The sequence below is a fragment of the Hyperolius riggenbachi genome, chromosome 1 (assembly GCF_040937935.1).
Source record: "Hyperolius riggenbachi isolate aHypRig1 chromosome 1, aHypRig1.pri, whole genome shotgun sequence".
In the NCBI taxonomy this organism is placed as follows: domain Eukaryota; kingdom Metazoa; phylum Chordata; class Amphibia; order Anura; family Hyperoliidae; genus Hyperolius; species Hyperolius riggenbachi.
Window position 1 is genome coordinate 485,822,759 of NC_090646.1, and position 18,660 is coordinate 485,841,418.

At 46.0% G+C, this 18,660-nt stretch overlaps 1 protein-coding gene across 6 annotated transcripts in view; it reads left to right on the forward strand.

The window, feature by feature from the left end:
- The window catches only part of C1H14orf93 (chromosome 1 C14orf93 homolog), a 50,791-nt gene extending 32,350 nt beyond the window's left edge, over positions 1-18,441 (forward strand). For all 6 annotated transcript variants that reach the window (XM_068271544.1, XM_068271542.1, XM_068271547.1 and 3 more), the window contains 4 exons: positions 253-314; positions 451-554; positions 12,125-12,237; positions 17,826-18,441. In XM_068271544.1, coding sequence (XP_068127645.1) covers positions 253-314; positions 451-554; positions 12,125-12,237; positions 17,826-18,227 — 681 coding nt within the window. In that variant the 3' untranslated portion in view covers positions 18,228-18,441. The remainder of the gene's footprint in view (positions 1-252; positions 315-450; positions 555-12,124; positions 12,238-17,825) is intronic.
- Positions 18,442-18,660: the final 219 nt, after the last annotated feature.

The following is an 18,660-nucleotide window of genomic DNA, read 5'->3' on the forward strand; positions in this document are numbered from 1 at the left end:
ATCCTCAGAATCTCTGCAGGGCTGTGTGCCACCACTCACACCCCTCCAGTGGCTTTATGTTTCCTGGGGCAGAGCTTTCAGAAGATCAATATGGAGGGGCTTGAAACGCTCATACTGGGCTGAACCTTTCAAGCAGAAACACAGAAACTGGGCTGTAGGCTAGGGCTATAAACATGTACTGTAAGCATTGTACTGAATGGTGATTGTTTGTCTGCAAGCGCCTTATTCATTATATGCCTATTTCTTTCTTAGAAACTGGTGCATAACATTCACAATCACATCTCTAACCACAAGCGCTTCAACGGCTCAGAGAGGTGAGTATTATCGGGCTTATCACTTGTGTTACATATTCTCTAGCTTGTTCTACTGCATCTCTTCTCTGACTGAATGGATAATTACAGAATTGTTTGAAGGAGACAATTTAATAACATGTGCATTGTTTCATTGCAGCATCAAATCCTCCTGGAATATTTCTGTTCTAAAGTTCTTGGTAGAAAAGCTGAAACAGGAGCTGGTGTCCAGTGTCCATCACTACACAGACAAAGAACTGAAAGGTACCATTCAGGATGGTGATACATATACATAGCATACATATTAAAAAAAAAGTTGGCTTGAATGTCACATGTAGACTATCTAGGTCAGAGATGCCCTCACTTTTTCAGCTTAAGGAATATTTAAGTCAACCTGAAAAATGATTTTAACTTACCTGGGGCTTCTTGCAGCCCCCTAGTGTCCTCCTGTGCCCTCCTCTTCACCTCCGAGCAGCGACCCCTGCAAAGCTTGCCCATCGCTGGCTACTGCGCATGTGCAGAGCGTTCCCAGCAGCAGGAGCGTGATTGGCACGGCTCGGGGCTGCACATGCGCAGTAGCCAGTGACTTGTGGCGATGGGCCAGCTTTGTGGGGGTCGGCGCTGCTGCTTGGAGGGGAACCGGAGAACATTTTTTTTTTTTTAGGTTGACTTAAAAATTCCTTTAAAGTGAACCAGAGTTGAAGCACCCTCATGTATTTTACTATATATATATATATATATATATATCAGTGGGAACATTAGAGAAATCGCCTACCCTGCTCTCTGTTTCATTCTTCACTGCTTAGCCTGCTTGTTATCAGCCCTCATAAAATCCCAGACTGAGCATTCAGTCTGGCTTTGCTCAGGAATCATTATAGCTGAGTCATTATAGCAAAGCCAGAAGGGGGCCGGCTTGGGCTTGAAAAGACATCAGAAAAGACAGACTCAGCTATAATAATTCCTGAGCAACGCCAGACTGAATGCTCAGTCGGGGATTTTATCAGGGCAGATAACAGGCAGGCTAAGCAGTGAAGTATGAAGCAGAGAGCAGGGTAGGTGTTTTCTCTAATGTTCCCACTGATATATATGGTAAAATACATCAGTGGGGTGCTTCGTCTCTGGTTCACTTTAAGGCCTCTTTGTGACAGGCGGTGAAACAATAGGCTGCCAACTGATTTGCATGCGGAGGAAAAATTGGAAGGCATGCAGCGAAAATATGCATCAGGCATCCGATACCCCACTAACAGTGCATGCCGTGCCGGCAAGAGGGATTCGGATTTGTTCTTACATCACTGTTAGGCAGCCTTTACACTTATCCCTGTGATTTCTGGCAACAGTTTTTCTGGGGGGGGGGGGGGGGGGGGTTTGTTTGTTTTTTGTTTTTCATTTTTACAAATTTTGGGGGAGTTCCGAATCTTTTTTTTTTATTTATTTTTTGTATCTATTTTTTATTCAACATTTTTCATGCATTAATGAAGTTAATTTACATGACACTGTATCTAACTTTAGATTTGCATGCCTTTTTCTCATTGCTAATGCAAAAAATGTACAATTCCCATTTGCTTGTATAGATATGGGAATCACACGTCTGTTGCGGAAAAAGTATACATGCCAGACAAATGTTTCTGCTGAAAATTTGCATCTGAAAAATCGCACAACAATGCCTGCCAAATGCATCAGATGACTTGCATCAGATGTGCGGTGAACGTAAATTTGCAAAAACGTTAATTGAACACAAATTCTGTTTATATATGAAAGGGGCTTTAGAGTTTATAGGGAACTTTGGAGATTTCCTCAGACGGTTGGCTGACTCCCCCTAGTGTCAAATTGAAGCAGTTTAACACTAGGCAGCAGCATGCATGATTTACTTACCGGGACATAAAACAGAACCAGACGTTTATTGCAGGCAAGAGTTTTTAGCGGTTATCAACAGTGCTTGTTAGAGAATGCTTCTACTCATCTGAGCGCAATGATTAAAAGTCCAGTTTTGTTTCGGGAAAAACAATTTAAAGAGGAACTCCAGTGAACATTTTTACTGTTGGCAGGTGATGTAGCTGCTGCATGGTTTTTGGCAGTTGGAAACAGCTGTAAACAGCTATTTCCCACAATGCAGCAAGTTTCACAGACAGGAAACTGCCAAGAGTACGTACTTTCTTGTTTCTTGTGGGAGGGGTTTCACCACAATATCAATGTCATACAGCGCCCCCTGAAGCTCTGTTTGTGAAAAGGAATAGATTTTTCATCAGGGATGCTCGGTTAGTACCCGCCCGGATCCGGGTACCCAGATATCTGGATCCGATTCGGATATCTGAATTTGACATTTTTATACCCGAACAGGATTCCGTTTTGCCCATGCGATAAAGCGAGATGCAAAAATGAATTCCTGCCTAGCAGAGGATGGTTTTGATGCACCAACCTCTGGGTTATGGGCTCCGCACACTCCTGCTGCACCACTCTGCAGTCTGCTTACATTTGTATACAATCTTCAAGTATAAGAAGGGTACATTAGTTCCCTTCACAAACCAAAAAGCCATCCCTGGGTGGGCTTGAACCACCAACCTTTCAGTTAACAGCCGAATGCACTAATCAATTGTGCCACAGAGACTAGTTGTTGCTGCTACATGATTTTATGGGGATGTATGTGTGTCTTTTGGAGGGAGGGAGGAAGTAAGTCTGCTCCAAGAAGTTTAACACCACTTTTACCTACAACAAAGCATTCCCTTTGAGGCAGCAGAGTGGCACAGCAGAAGTGTGCTGGGCCCATAACCCAGAGGTTGATGGATCAAAACCATCCTCTGCTAGGTATGATTTCATTTTTGCACCTCACTTTATCACATGGGCAAAACGGTTTCCATAGCCCTGTAAGAGAAAGTGTAATAAGGGCCCTGCCGTAACATAGATATTACGGTAGCTAAGACTACTCCTGGGCCTTTCTTTTAGTTGAAGAGATGGGTAAACTGTGACACCACACTTAAAAAAAAAAAAAAAACAGCAAACAGAGAAGCTTCCCCATATTGTTACACTACTATCTATGTTACAGCAAGGCCCTAATGACACTTTCTCTTACAGGGCTATGGAAACCGCTGGGCGGTCTTTAGCCGACAGTATGCGCTGTCAGTGGACTGATAAGGCTGTTTCTGAACGATCCACTCAGCGGATCGTTCAGAAACAGCCTTATCAGTCTGCCAACAGCGCATACACAAGCGCTACTGTCGGCTGAACGTCTGCCCAGCGGGAGGGTCCGGCGGACCCATCGTTGCCGGCGGTAGTGCGTGTGTACGCACCTTTAGACACTACTCAGCATTCTAAATGGGTTCAAAAGTTCACTAGCCTGCTCTGGAAAATCTTTCGTGCAGAGGGAAAAAAAGATACATTGGCCTCAATTCACTAAGCTTATCTCCTGTCTTTAATATCGTTTCTAGAGTGATCACCATCTGTGCAAAGAAACATGACATTTTCCACATTTAAAAGACAGTTTTTCCTTTGAAACTTTACAATCAATTTTCTCAAAAACTATAAGCTCTTTTTCAAATATTTTTTTTCCTCTTGTACCCACTCCCAAGGTGCACATACCCTGCTAATTTGGGGTATGTAGCATGTAAGGAAGCTTTACAAAGCACGAAAGTTCGGGTCCCCATTGACTTCCATTATGTTCGAAGTTCGGGTCGAACACCCGAACATCGCGGCCATGTTCGGCCTGTTCGGCCCGAACCCGAACATCTAGATGTTCGCCCAACACTAGAGGACACTGAAGCGAAAAAAAAAAATGATGATCTGATGATTTGTCTGTGTAGTACAGCTAAGAAAAAAAAACATTAGCAGCAGAGACACAAGTCTAATATTGTTTCCAGTAAAGGAAGAGTTAAGAAACTCCAGTTGTTATCTATGCAAATTAGCCATTGAGCTCCACGACTTTCAAAGTCGCAGAGAACTCTGCCAGACACTGGAGATAATAATGGCCTCAATTCACGAAGATCATGCTGGAGATAATAAGGCAAGAGAAAACTTACCTCCACACGGTGAGAGAGTTATTGAACCACCAACCTTTCAGTTAACAGCCGAATGCACTAATCAATTGTGCCACAGAGACTAGTTGTTGCTGCTACATGATTTTATGGGGATGTATGTGTGTCTTTTGGAGGGAGGAAGTAAGTCTGCTCCAAGAAGTTTAACACCACTTTTACCTACAACAAAGCATTCCCTTTGAGGCAGCAGAGTGGCACAGCAGAAGTGTGCTGGGCCCATAACCCAGAGGTTGATGGATCAAAACCATCCTCTGCTAGGTATGATTTCATTTTTGCACCTCACTTTATCACATGGGCAAAACGGTTTCCATAGCCCTGTAAGAGAAAGTGTAATAAGGGCCCTGCCGTAACATAGATATTACGGTAGCTAAGACTACTCCTGGGCCTTTCTTTTAGTTGAAGAGATGGGTAAACTGTGACACCACACTTAAAAAAAAAAAAAAAACAGCAAACAGAGAAGCTTCCCCATATTGTTACACTACTATCTATGTTACAGCAAGGCCCTAATGACACTTTCTCTTACAGGGCTATGGAAACCGCTGGGCGGTCTTTAGCCGACAGTATGCGCTGTCAGTGGACTGATAAGGCTGTTTCTGAACGATCCACTCAGCGGATCGTTCAGAAACAGCCTTATCAGTCTGCCAACAGCGCATACACAAGCGCTACTGTCGGCTGAACGTCTGCCCAGCGGGAGGGTCCGGCGGACCCATCGTTGCCGGCGGTAGTGCGTGTGTACGCACCTTTAGACACTACTCAGCATTCTAAATGGGTTTAAAAGTTCACTAGCCTGCTCTGGAAAATCTTTCGTGCAGAGGGAAAAAAAGATACATTGGCCTCAATTCACTAAGCTTATCTCCTGTCTTTAATATCGTTTCTAGAGTGATCACCATCTGTGCAAAGAAACATGACATTTTCCACATTTAAAAGACAGTTGACAGTGGTTGAATACGACATGCCTCATCACGAGGCATGTCGTATTCAGGAAACATTTTACCTCAGGCAAACCTTAAGTTAACTCTTCTGTCTTTAAGTTAACTCTTCAATCCTTAAAATAACTCCAGAGTTAAAGACAGGCTGTTTATTAACTGCGTGTGAAAATAACTACAGAGGAGGTAAATTAACTACAGAGGAGGTAAATTAACAACAGAGGAGGTAACTTAAGGAATGAAGAGATAAGATAACTCTCTCACCATGTGGAGGTAAGTTTTCTCTTGCCTTATTATCTCCAGCATGATCTTCGTGAATTGAGGCCATTATTATCTCCAGTGTCTGGCAGAGTTCTCTGCGACTTTGAAAGTCGTGGAGCTCAATGGCTAATTTGCATAGATAACAACTGGAGTTTCTTAACTCTTCCTTTACTGGAAACAATATTAGACTTGTGTCTCTGCTGCTAATGTTTTTTTTTCTTAGCTGTACTACACAGACAAATCATCAGATCATCATTTTTTTTTTTCGCTTCAGTGTCCTCTAGTGTTGGGCGAACATCTAGATGTTCGGGTTCGGGCCGAACAGGCCGAACATGGCCGCGATGTTCGGGTGTTCGACCCGAACTTCGAACATAATGGAAGTCAATGGGGACCCGAACTTTCGTGCTTTGTAAAGCTTCCTTACATGCTACATACCCCAAATTAGCAGGGTATGTGCACCTTGGGAGTGGGTACAAGAGGAAAAAAAATATTTGAAAAAGAGCTTATAGTTTTTGAGAAAATTGATTGTAAAGTTTCAAAGGAAAAACTGTCTTTTAAATGTGGAAAATGTCATGTTTCTTTGCACAGGTAACATGCTTTTTGTCGCCATGCAGTCATAAATGTAATACAGAGAAGAGGTTCCAGGAAAAGGGACCGGTAACGGTAACCCAGCAGCAGCAGCACACGTGATGGAACAGGAGCAGGCGCAGGAGGAGAAGGCCATGCTTTTTGAGACACAACAACCCAGGCCTTGCATGAGGACAAGAAGCGTGCGGATAGCATGCTTTTTACCGCCATGCAGTCATAAATGTAATAAAGATAAGAGGTTCAATAAACAGGGACCGGGCGTCAACGCTAACCCAGCAGCAGCAGACGTGATGGAACAGGAGGAGGCGCAGGAGGAGAAGGCCACGCTTTCAGGTGCAACTCAGGCCTTGCATGAGGACAAAAAAAATGTGTGCGCAAAGCAATGCAATGAGTAGTTTTCAGGACACAATGGGCTATTCGGAGGAGCTATTCCCACCCCCACAATCTTCTACCTGTGAAAGGTCAATGGAACAGCCACAAATGTTGTGCCCGGATTCACAACCTTTTTCTGTGGAAAATGCACCTCGCACTGAAATGCAAGGCGAGGCCGAGGATGAACATGACGTCAACAACTCAACATGACGCAAAATGGGGGCGGAACAGAAAGCTGCTTTCAATGTTTTGAAGGCCTTAATTGCCTCCGGTGGCCAGTTAGATGCATCATTCATCACACCCAAATCCCAGAGCAATGTGTGCAGGAATTTGAATCTCAGGAGGTGTACCGAGATCATCTGGACAAGTGACCAAGTGACAAAGTGACTAGTGACAAAGTGACAAAATGACAAAGTGACAAAATGACAAAGTGACAAGTGACAAAATGACAAAGTGACAAAATGACAAAGTGACAAAATGACAAAGTGACAAGTGACAAAGTGAGAAGTGACAAAGTGACAAGTGACAAAGTGAGAAGTGACAAGTGACAAAATGACAAAGTGACAAGTGACAAAGTGAGAAGTGACAAGTGACAAAATGACAAAGTGACAAGTGACAAAGTGACAAGTGACAAAGTGACAAGTGACAAAGTGACCAGTGACAAAGTGACAACTGAGAGGTTGTTCTGGGGAGCTCCACTGCACTCAGTCGCATATGAGGAGAGGTCTCGTCGGGACTGCTGATCCTCCTCAGCTTGCTCAAAGCCTTGAGGGTTCCTGAAGATCCTCTGCTTGGAGTTCGCCGGGGTTCAGCTTGGTGTCGGGGTCGGCGGCGTCCTCCTCACTCCAACGTGGCAGATCTTCTGTTGAAGGAAAAAAAAAAAAAAATTGTTAAAAGTCCAGTACCGCTTCTGAAGGACTCACCAAGAGATGCAGGAGCGCTTCAATCCAGCGCACCATCGCTCGCTGGGTGATGTCCCTGCCTACGCGCTGGAATTCTACGCTGCACATGCTAGCACGCTTTTGCGCAGTGCCGAGGCGCATTCCAGCAGCTAGTAGCTACCAAGCTTCTGTGGATCTGATTGGGCCACCATGTTGGATCTCTGCCAAGTCCTCCAAAATTTTGAGCAATCCACATTGCGTGACTGAGCAGTGACAACTCTACAGTCAGCATTACAATACCACTGCTGTGTTTACTGAAGAAATCAATGTTAAAGATGGAAACCGCTGGCATGATGCAAGTGGGGGATTCTGAAGATGAAAACGATCAGCGTGATGATACCAACATCAGGCAACCTGCCTCAGGAAACGCTGGTCCCAGCTATGACAAAGAACAGGACGAGGAACAGCTGGAGTTGGAGCAGGAATTGGATGCCCCCACTGCCGAGGGACAGAGCGGTGCACATTGGACTTCCACAATTTAGCGGGAAAGGACAGCAGAAGAGGAAGAAAGTGATGCTGGTGACGAATATGGTGCATCACAACAATCACAACTCTTACAAGAACATGAAGATAGAGGAGTCTGGCAGGACTCTCTGGCACACATGGCTCAATTCATGCTAGACTGCATTGAAAGCGGCCCGCGCATTATTCACTATTCATTATTATTCATTATTCTGGAATCTGGACAACACCAATTACTGGGTTTATACCCAGTTTATACAAACACAATGTTAAAAAACTGATTGAAGAAAGTGTCAGACAGGTCAAAAATGGAACAATTCCAGCAGGCCCTTGAGGATGGAGACTTTAGAGAGGAGATTGACATCCTCCTCCTTCTCTAGCCAGTTGTACGCCGACAGACTGACTTCAGCAAACCCAGGAGGACCAGGAGGGCAGCAAAGAACACAAGCTGCTGCTAGTGCCCAAAAGGGAATGGTATTGGCAGTGTCCTTGGAGTGGGAACATTTTCTGACACCCATGCAGCAGCCCACAGAACAGCAATCGGGCAGTTCCATGTCCTCCAACACCAATCGCCTAGAGAAGATGGTCAAGGTCCAGGACTACATGTCAGATGGCGTAGCTGTGTTGAACAATCCATCTGCAGACAGACGGTGAGTGTGACAGGCAGCACAGAAGGACCATGGCAACTCACTCATAGTACCACAGTTTGATAGTGCTGCCCAAAAAATTATATGGATCCGTGGACCCGGGCACTGCAGGCAGTACTGGGAAGTGGGAACGCAGATTTTAGTACCTAAACACACGATACAACATGTTTTCCGGGGTCGGACTCTGAGGCACATACAGATGGTCCCGATCATCATCCTCATCATACAACTCTTCTCCTGAGTCTGACCCACCCACCACCTCTGCCACCCCAACATCCCCAGACACAGACCCCTCATCGTCCTCAACATTAACTTGGGATGCTGGCCTGAGCCCGACCTCCTCCTCCACATCAGGCCCCATCATCTCCTCAATGGCAGCCCTCATTAATCGTTCTGGCGACGGACCGATGGACACAACATTCTCCTCCGGAGAGGGCTGCTGCTGACCACTGGCTGCTGTAGTGGATGTTATAGCTTGCGTGGGGCGTTGGCTGTTGCTGTTGTTGGGAGTGCTGCTCACAGCGGAGGTCTCTGAGGAACTCATGGTGAGCTCATATAGTGGTTGGCGGTGAGTGGAGTATTACTGATCCCAGCAATATACACACTGACTGGCAGAGTACGCAATGCTATATAGTCTGGCTGAGCGGTGTACACAGAGTGGCAGTACACACAATGCTATATAGTCTGGCTGAGCCGTGTACACAGAGTGGCAGTACACACAATGCTATATAGTCTGGCTGAGCGGTGTACACAGAGTGGCAGTACACACAATGCTATATAGTCTGGCTGAGCCGTGTACACAGAGTGGCAGTAAACACAATGCTATATATAGCGTGGCTGAGCGAGGTGCACAGTGGCAGTACACACAATGCTATATAGCCAGGCTAAGCCGTGTACACAGAGTGTCAGAAAACACAATGCTATATATAGCGTGGCTGAGCGAGGTGCACAGTGGCAGTACACACAATGCTATATTAGTCAGGCTAAGCCGTGTACACAGAGTGTCAGAAAACACAATGCTATATATAGCGTGGCTGAGCGAGGTGCACAGTGGCAGTACACACAATGCTATATAGCCAGGCTAAGCCGTGTACACAGAGTGTCAGAAAACACAATGCTATATATATAGCGTGGCTGAGCGAGGTGCACAGTGGCAGTACACACAATGCTATATATAGCGTGGCTGAGCGAGGTGCACAGTGGCAGTACACACAATGCTATATATAGCGTGGCTGAGCGAGGTGCACAGTGGCAGTACACACAATGCTATATATAGCGTGGCTGAGCGAGGTGCACAGTGGCAGTACACACAATGCTATATTAGTCAGGCTAAGCCGTGTACACAGAGTGTCAGAAAACACAATGCTATATATATAGCGTGGCTGAGCGAGGTACACAGTGGCAGTAAACAATGCTATATATAGTGTGGCTGAGCGAGCGGTGTACTACTGTTCCCAGCAGCGACACACAATGACTGGGGGGGACCCTGGCTAGCGTGGCTGGAGAGCGAACTACCCTGCCTGCCTACCCAAAGCTAAACCCACAGACAAATGGCGGAGATATGACGTGGTTCGGGTATTTATTTACCCGAACCACGTGACCGTTCGGCCAATCAGAGCGTGTTCGGGCCCGAACCACGTGACCCGTTCGGCCAATCACAGCGCTAGCCGAACGTTCGGGGAACGTTCGGCCATGCGCTCTTAGTTCGGCCATGTGGCCGAACGGTTTGGCCGAGCACCGTCAGGTGTTCGGCCGAACTCGAACATCACCCGAACAGGGTGATGTTCTGCAGAACCCGAACAGTGGCGAACACTGTTCGCCCAACACTAGTGTCCTCTAACCACTTCAGGACTCAGCCTTTACCCCCCCCCCCCCTTAAGGACCAGCGCTGATTACTAAGATCTGTGCTGGGTGGGCTCTACAGCCCCCAGCACAGATCAAATACCAGGCAGAGCGACCAGATCGCCCCCCTTTTTTCCCCATTAGGGGGATGATGTGCTGGGGGGGGTCTGATCGCTCCTGCATGCGTGTGGGTGGCGGGGGGGGGCACCTCAAAGCCCCCTCCACCGCAGGATTCCCCCTCTCCCTCTTCTCCCTCCCTGCCCCGGAGATCGGATGCTGCACAGGAACGGATCTGTCCTGTGCAGCCTCTAACAGGCTCCTGCCTGTCATGTGACAGCGATCCCCGGCTGCTGATTGGCCGGGGATCGCTGATCTAGTACAACGCTGCTACTGTTAGCAGCGTTGTAAAAATGTAAACAAAGCAGATTATTTCCGCTTGTGTTTACATTTAGCCTGCGAGCCGCGATCGGCGGCCCGCAGGCTATTCACAGAGCCCCCCGCCGTGAATTGACAGGAAGCAGCCGCTCGCGCGAGCGGCTATTTCCTGATTAATTAGCCTACAGCCGGTGACGCAGATGTGCGTCGTGGTCCTGCAGCTGCCACTGTGCTGACGCGCGTTATGAGTGCGCGGTCGGCAAGTGGTTAATGTAGATTCTTCCCTTTTTATCTTGTGCATAAGAATACAGTAAAAGGAGGTTTCCCTGTGACTGTAATAATCTGATTGGCTTCAGTATTAACATCAGAAGACACTGCACTCCAGCTTTCCTTCAGACCTGAGGCCTATGTACAAAGAAACTCTTGCAGCTATAAACTAACAGCATTGCCATTTCATCTTCACAATCTACCTAGGTATAAAATAAGGTAACATCTTTTGAGAAAATTGGCAGTGAAAGCCTCCAGATATGAAAGCCTCCATAATGGCTTAAAGCGGACCTAAAGATGAAATAAAAAAAAAAAGATTTTCACTTACCTGGGGCTTCTGCCAGCTTCCTGCAGCCGTCCAGTGCCCACGCCATTTCCAAACGATCCTCTGTTCCCCCACCCAGCTCACTTTCATCCATACCGACTTGTAAATCGACGTCCACTGCGCCTGTGAAAAAATCTCTACTGCGCAGGACGCTCCTAGTGATGGGAATGAGGACGCGCGCGACCAGGGGACTCCCTGAAGTGAAAGTGAGCTGTGGCGGGGGAACGGAGGATCGTTTGGTAACATCGAGGGCACAGGTTGGCTGCAGGGGGCTGGCAGAAACCCCAGGTAAGTGAAACTTTTTTTTTTTTTCATCTTCAGGTCTAACAAACATGGAAGCCATTATTATTTTAAATGGTGTTAAAATAACATTTCTGTTTCACCCTGCAGCTGGATTTGATTTAGAGTCCTATTTTTTTTTGTAGTAATGGCAATTAACATTGTAGCATGATTTTGCAAAATATTCCCCTCAATCCTGTATTTAGCTCACTGGTTGTCCCAAATATCTGCATTATGGCTGAGCGCAGACTACAGTTAGGAACAGACATTTGAGAGACATATCTTCTTAGTTATGTTATTTTGGGGACATGCTGCACAATTTTGATCAAAGATTTCTAGGATTTGTTTTGTGGAAAACATACATATGAAGGGTCAAGAAGCTTACCTAGTAATGAACCTAGAAGGTTCTAGCGGCAGTTTTGATTACCTCCTCTTACTAGTCACATAAAAGAAGTAAATACTGAATAAAGTGCATTAAAGTGCATTACAATGTAGTTGATCTCATGAACATTGTTTTGCTATAGGTGCTTGTGTTGCCTACTTTTTGACAAAGAGGAGAGAATATAGAAACTCCATGAATCCTTTCAAGAGCCTACGGGAGAAGGAAGAGAAGAAGTTGCGGAGCCGACGATATAGGGTAAGACTTTCTCATTTATCATAAGGCACATGCCTATAGTTGTCACTATTGGCTTAGAGCTACCATTACTGGAAAGGCTCTTGTTTCCAAGGGTTTCCTCCACATCACTGCTACAGCCACGCCCCACCATCACTCAAGCATTACTGCTCTCCTTTAAAGTCATTGGGAATCATTCTAAAAAAAATAAACCAGATACTTACCTAAGGAGAGGGAAGGCTCTGGGTCCTATAGAGCCTTCACTCTCCTCTACCGGTGCCCTCGGTGCAGCGCTGGCTCCCCTGTTTGACTCTCGCGCCACGAGGGACTTCAGAAGTCTTCGGGAGCCAAGTCCTGAAGACAGGCGGTTCCATACTGCACACACGAGAGAGGGAGCTTGTACATGTGCAGTATGAAGCAACCCATCTTTGGGAGCACTCGGGCTTCCGAAGACTTCTGAAGTGGCAGGGAGAGCAGTATTTGACCAAATTGGTTGAATACTGCTACGGGGGAGCCAGCGCTGCAACGGGGGCCGAGAGAGGAGCAGGAAGGCGCTATAGGACCCAAAGCCTTCCCTCTCCTTAGGTAAGTAAATGTATCTGTATTTATTCTTAAAAGCGTGAACGCGATTGCTGCATAAACCGATTTTGTGAGCGTTTTGCGTTTTTCCTATACCTTCCATTGTAGCAGAATCGCTCTCTATGGTACAGGCAGCGCTTTGCTAAGCGGAAAGCAGATGAAATGCGCAGATATGAACGATCCCATAAGGATTCATTGCACAAGCTATTTTAGGGCGTTTTTAAAATCGCCAGCGCTCAGAAAAATGCAAAATGCCCTAAGTATGAACAAGCCCTTAGAAAACGATAATCCTTTATAAACTACAACACCAAATTAGTATTTTAGATAATTAATAACAAAACTAAAAGCTTGGAAACTGTTTAGAAATAATTACAGTGTACTTCTATTAAACATATCAGTGTCAAGGGGTACTTGAGATTAATTTCTACTATATTAAGGGGTACTTGGTGAGCGCAGGCTTTCAAAGGGGTACAAAATAATGTTGAGACACACCGCTGAAGAGGATTATTAGAATGATGTTTTGATGGAGTGACATAATGCTTAATAGTATATTGAGCAGGAAATGTGTTCTAATTGCTATGTAACATGGTTGTACCTTTGAGTGTGGTGTTGGTGGGTGTGGTTTAAGGCCTCTGTTAGAAATGTTTTTTAACGTGGACTAACGCACAGCAATACTAAGTCTGTGCGACATTCACAGTGCACACGTTGCGTTGTGTGTAACGTGTAGCAATATTTAGACAGTGCTGCATGCTGTGTGTTTAGCAATAAATTTGCTGCGTTATGTGTGTTGCACATGCTCAGTAATGTTTCTTTTTTTTTTTTTAAATGTAACGCATGTGCCGTTTTCGTTCCATCAGTATGCGACGAAAACGGTGCACCAAGAGACACAACGCAGTGCAAAATAACGTCCAATTTCATAACCTACATGCGCTGCGTTAGGGGCACGTTGTGCGACTTTAACGTCACATCAAACACAACGTCCCAATGTGAAAGTGGCCTAAAGCACTATTTTTTGTGTGTGTGTTTATAGGCTTCTGAGATGGAAACCCAGTCCTGCATAGAATCAATCATAATTTTACTGTAATGACTTTTTACTATGAGCGATACAGATCATTATTCTTTCAGACTTCTTGATAAATTAGACTAGGTGTGGTTGATATGCTATTTGAGTTGATGCTTAAGCTATGCTAACATTTGTACACTTTCCTCTGCCAGTTACTAGATGTAATGTTTTTCATTTCGTACTGTTGTCATTACAGTTTCTTTATGTGTGGGCTTCTGACATATGCTGTTTATACGAAAGTGCTCTCAATCATCTTGACAGACTTAAAAAAAAAATCAAAGCATCCCTTGAATTATGTGATGAGATAAACATAGCTACATGTAGTACTAGTACTATTAAAGCGGACCTGAACCCAGAACTTCATCTAAGCTGTAAAACATAAACAGCATAATAACCTTTAAACATTTCTTTGTTACAGCTGATACATATCCTACAATAAATCTGCAGGGTTTCTACTTCATGCTTTCATGGAAGCAGACATATTGTTTACAAATGAGCTCTCTGCTGTGACAGTCAGCTGACATAGCTAAGCTAAGCATAGGTAAGGGAGCAGCCCAGCTCTCCTGAAAAGTACACAGAAGGGAAAACATGGTTGGCTGATATGTAAGTGCTGAAAAGCTCAAAGGGGCCTTACTTATGTTTGTTTCCTTTACTTTGCAGTTGAATTAACAAACTTCTACATCACACTGACACTACTGCTGTTTAGAATTCAGTCTTGAAAATTCAACCCTTAAATTGCAAATAAGAATATAAGACTCCAAAACAGGGGTCAGGAACCTATGGCTCGCGAGCCACATATGGCTCTTTTCAAGCCTGCATGTGGCTCTCCGGCTCGCTAAATCCCTGGTGACAGCGCGGCCAGGGAGACTGTGTCAAAATTTAAATTAGTGTGCCGCCGCCGCCGCCGCCTCCTCCTCCTCCGTGTCCGGCCTCCATCCTCATTAGTCCGCCTCCTCCTTCTAGATCTCCGCCTCCCCTCACATGGCCATGCTGTGCGCCGCCTCCTCCAGCCGCCGCGGCCAGCGTATTGTAACTCCGCCCCCATGGTGACGCAGAGTGCGGAGACTGGTGTTGCGGCCAGTGATGAGGAAAGGCTGGAGCCCGCGCTGTGGAACTCTGCCACGCTGCCTGGCCTGGTGAGTGTGCTGTCTGTAAAGCAGCACTTTGGGGGATTTTAGCTTAGGGACAGACTGGTTAACTCAGTTAGATAGAAAAATTGCCACCCACCACCTCTCCATCCTCCCCCCCCCCCCCCCACGAGCAATATCTCCTGCCCACCCAGCACCTCACCATCCCCCCACCAAGCAATATCACCTACCCACCCAGCACCTCACCAGCCCCCCCACCAAGCAATATCACCTGCCCACCCAGCACCTCACCATCCCCCCACCAAGCAATATCACCTGCCACCCAGCACCTCACCTACCTTCCCCCCCACCAAGCAATATCACCTGCCCACCCAGCAACTTGACCTACCTCTCCACACCCTGACCTGCCGCTCCCATCCTGACCAGCCTCCCCCCACCCTGCAACCTGACCTGCTGCTCCCATCCTGACCAGCCTCTCCCACCCTGCAACATTACCTGCTGCTCCCATCCTGACTTGCCTCTCCCACCCAGCATCCTGACCTGCCTTCCCCACTTAGCACCCTAACCGGCCTTCCCCACTCTCCACCCTTCGCCATCTCCCCCCGCCCAGCACTCTGAAGAAGGGAATATATGAAATGGGGACTGCATAACAACATTATTAAAAATAATTCAGACACATATTGTACTTTAAAGTGTTGGTTTTGCATAAAATGCACACATCTCCTTGTATTTAGTTTTAAACATTTTGTACGGCTCTCACGGAATTACATTTTAAAATATGTCGTGTTTATGGCTCTCTCAGCGAAAAAGGTTCCCTACCCCTGCTCCAAAAGGTCTATTTACCATTATTACTACACATGCAAATAATTACCCAGCAAACGTATTTCCAGTTCAAGTTTGCTTTAACTTTAGAAAATCCATCCCTCCCACTTTTGTTGGGCAAATACAATAGCCAATGTTAGTGTGGTGTGAACAAGACCAGTGCTTAGCTCCTGTTTTGTATAGGTGCGTACATACCTTTGATGGAGGTCACCCATCCGATTGGGAGACATCACTGGGATGGGCTGCACACATGCATGTCAGCTATGTAGCTGATGACCCGCTGTGTTGCTATGCGCCGGGAGCAGCGTGTACGTGATGTCACATGGCAGGTGGGGGAGCAGTGTGAACAATGGGATCGGCGGAGGATTGGCATCGCTGAGGTTGAGTAGATCCGCCGGGAAGAGCGCTCGCGGATTGGGTGTCTCTGGCTGCCATACATACGCGAGATTATTGGCTGATGCATTTGTTAGCAGCCAACTCAAGTCACCTTGATGTCTCCTAGCAGAGTTGTGCAGAAGAGAAGGTATATGATCTGCCTCAGTAGCCTCTTCTGTACAGCTGGCCAGTCCCACTCTCCTTGCCGGGTGACATCACACAACATGCAAGAGGACCAGGACAGGGGGAGTAAGAGTAGGCATCTGTACAAAACAAGGGACCTGTCACTTTCCACTGCTCTATTGTGGTATCGGGGGTGGAGAGCAGCTACCAGGGGATCGCAGGAGAAGGGGCCCTGGATTAAAGGTTGGGAAGGAGTGGGGCCCCACCTCCCTGACGGAATACTGTATGTCAATCTTTGTTTTTTGTAGTCTCTAAGGGTGCATACACACATAGAATTTTGATCGGCCAATGTTGTCACTTTCATGTAGTAAGAGAGCTTACCCACATAATCTGTTCATAGTATTCAAAATCTGTTGGCACTCATACTACATGGAGATGGTAAAAATGGTAGGTGATCGGCCAATCAAAATTAGATGTGTGTATGCACCCTCGGTCACATCTGCGTGTAGCTGTGATGTCAGACCTGAGTTCATTCACAAGGTATTAAAGGTAGAAGATCAGCATGATAGTCAGGCAAAGCAGCATTTTCAATAGAAGATTTTGTTGGCTGCCATATTAGGTCATTTTCTTGCAAGAGATTACTGGATAGGACATCAGATGTGTGCTGGAAAACAATCACTCTGCGTTACCACTGTAATATAAAATGTATCCTGTTCTTACACTCTCCAGAAATGATTACAAATGTACGCATGAATGCTGCTGAAACCTTTCATGTAAATCAGTTTATGTAAATTGGGAAGCTTATCTTTATTGATGCTTTCTTCACGCTGAGTGAAGGTCATTTGAAGCCATGAAAGCATGTGGGTAAATGGCCCAGTTTACAAAGTCATGCTCACAGTCATGTTCCATGTTCTCCTGAATAAGCAGTACTGTGAGATTATCGCATTTAGGGGCATAACTATGGGGCCCCCCTGCAAAAAAGGATTACATGGGGCCACCCCCTCCCACCATGCAGAGTAACGCGTGTAATATTACCTGCTTCCAGTGCAGCGGGTCTCCTCCGTGCATCACAGCACTCTCTGCTGCCATTAAATGGCTCTCTATCACATGACTGATGCGAGTCATGTGATCAGGAGCTTGACGAAGGGCAGCAGAGAGTGCTGCTATGCATGGAGATCCACGGTGCTAGAAGCAGGGAAATATAATGCTTCCTATGCTACTCTGCCTGCAGATGAGAGGAGCAGGGCCCCCCCAAAGGCCCTTGCCCACCAGCAATCGCAGAGGCTATTGTTACGCCCATGATCGCATTATTAATCCTTAGCGATTATCCCGAGTCAGGCTCTGGACAGAAATCCGCAGCTCAGAGCGGTTATCCCGTGCCTGAGTGAGTTATATGCAAGAGCTGCTTCAGATCTCTCTGTGGTAATTTTATGTTCTCTTTTTTTAGGGTCTAAAAGCTTGTGAACAAATTACACGTCTTTCAGACCCTAAATCTGGAAATAATCACAACGCCAAGGTGATTAAGTTGCTAACGGTGTTTTTTTTTTTATCTCTTTGTCCAGCTTTTTGCCAATCGGTCATGGGGCGTCCAGCAGTTTCCCCCAGAAGATCAAGCCTTATGGGAGGGTGTCTCAGAAGAGTTCATGTCTGATGAGGAGGACAGCCTGTCTGAGCCAGGGGTATGGGTAGCCCGGCCGCCTCGTTTCCGAGCACCAGAGCTCTCCAGGCTCTGTTACAGCATTGACTCACATTCTAAACACGGCAATAAAACCAACCGCGTCTACGGTGCTCTCTCTGACCGACTGCCTTCAGCGGAGATCCAGCTAATGCCGCCACACCTGTACAACCCCAACTGGGAACAGGAGGACAACGAGGAAGATCTGACAGCTGGAGGAAGCGCCAGGAAGTCTTTCTGCCCCGATCTCAACACTTTCATAGAAATAAAAGTGGAGAAGGATGAATGAGATTTATGAACGATCCGCGCGCACAAACATTTCTGGTCAGCAAATATTACCCAATTCAACACTGTGAAGGAAGGCATTAAACAGTAGTGATGGCCTGTGTGAAAGGGCTAACGTCCATCATAAACACTAATAAAACTGTTACTGTATCTGTGGTCATAATATGGGTCCAGCAGTAGTTCTGTACGTTGACAGCACAATAAAATGTTATTTCTTATAGCTGTGTTTATTGTCTGCAGGGAGCTTATCTGAACTGTGCAAAATATCTAACGATGATGCCCTTTTTTATGTGTTGCTTAAAGCAAACAGGTACAGTTTTACATGTATTCAATGAAATAATAGCTTCCATTAATTATGTACAAAAAAGTTCTGTAAAAAAAACAACAACTTTTTTTTTGTTTGTTGCTAAAGTCAAACTAAGGCCCAGTACACACCA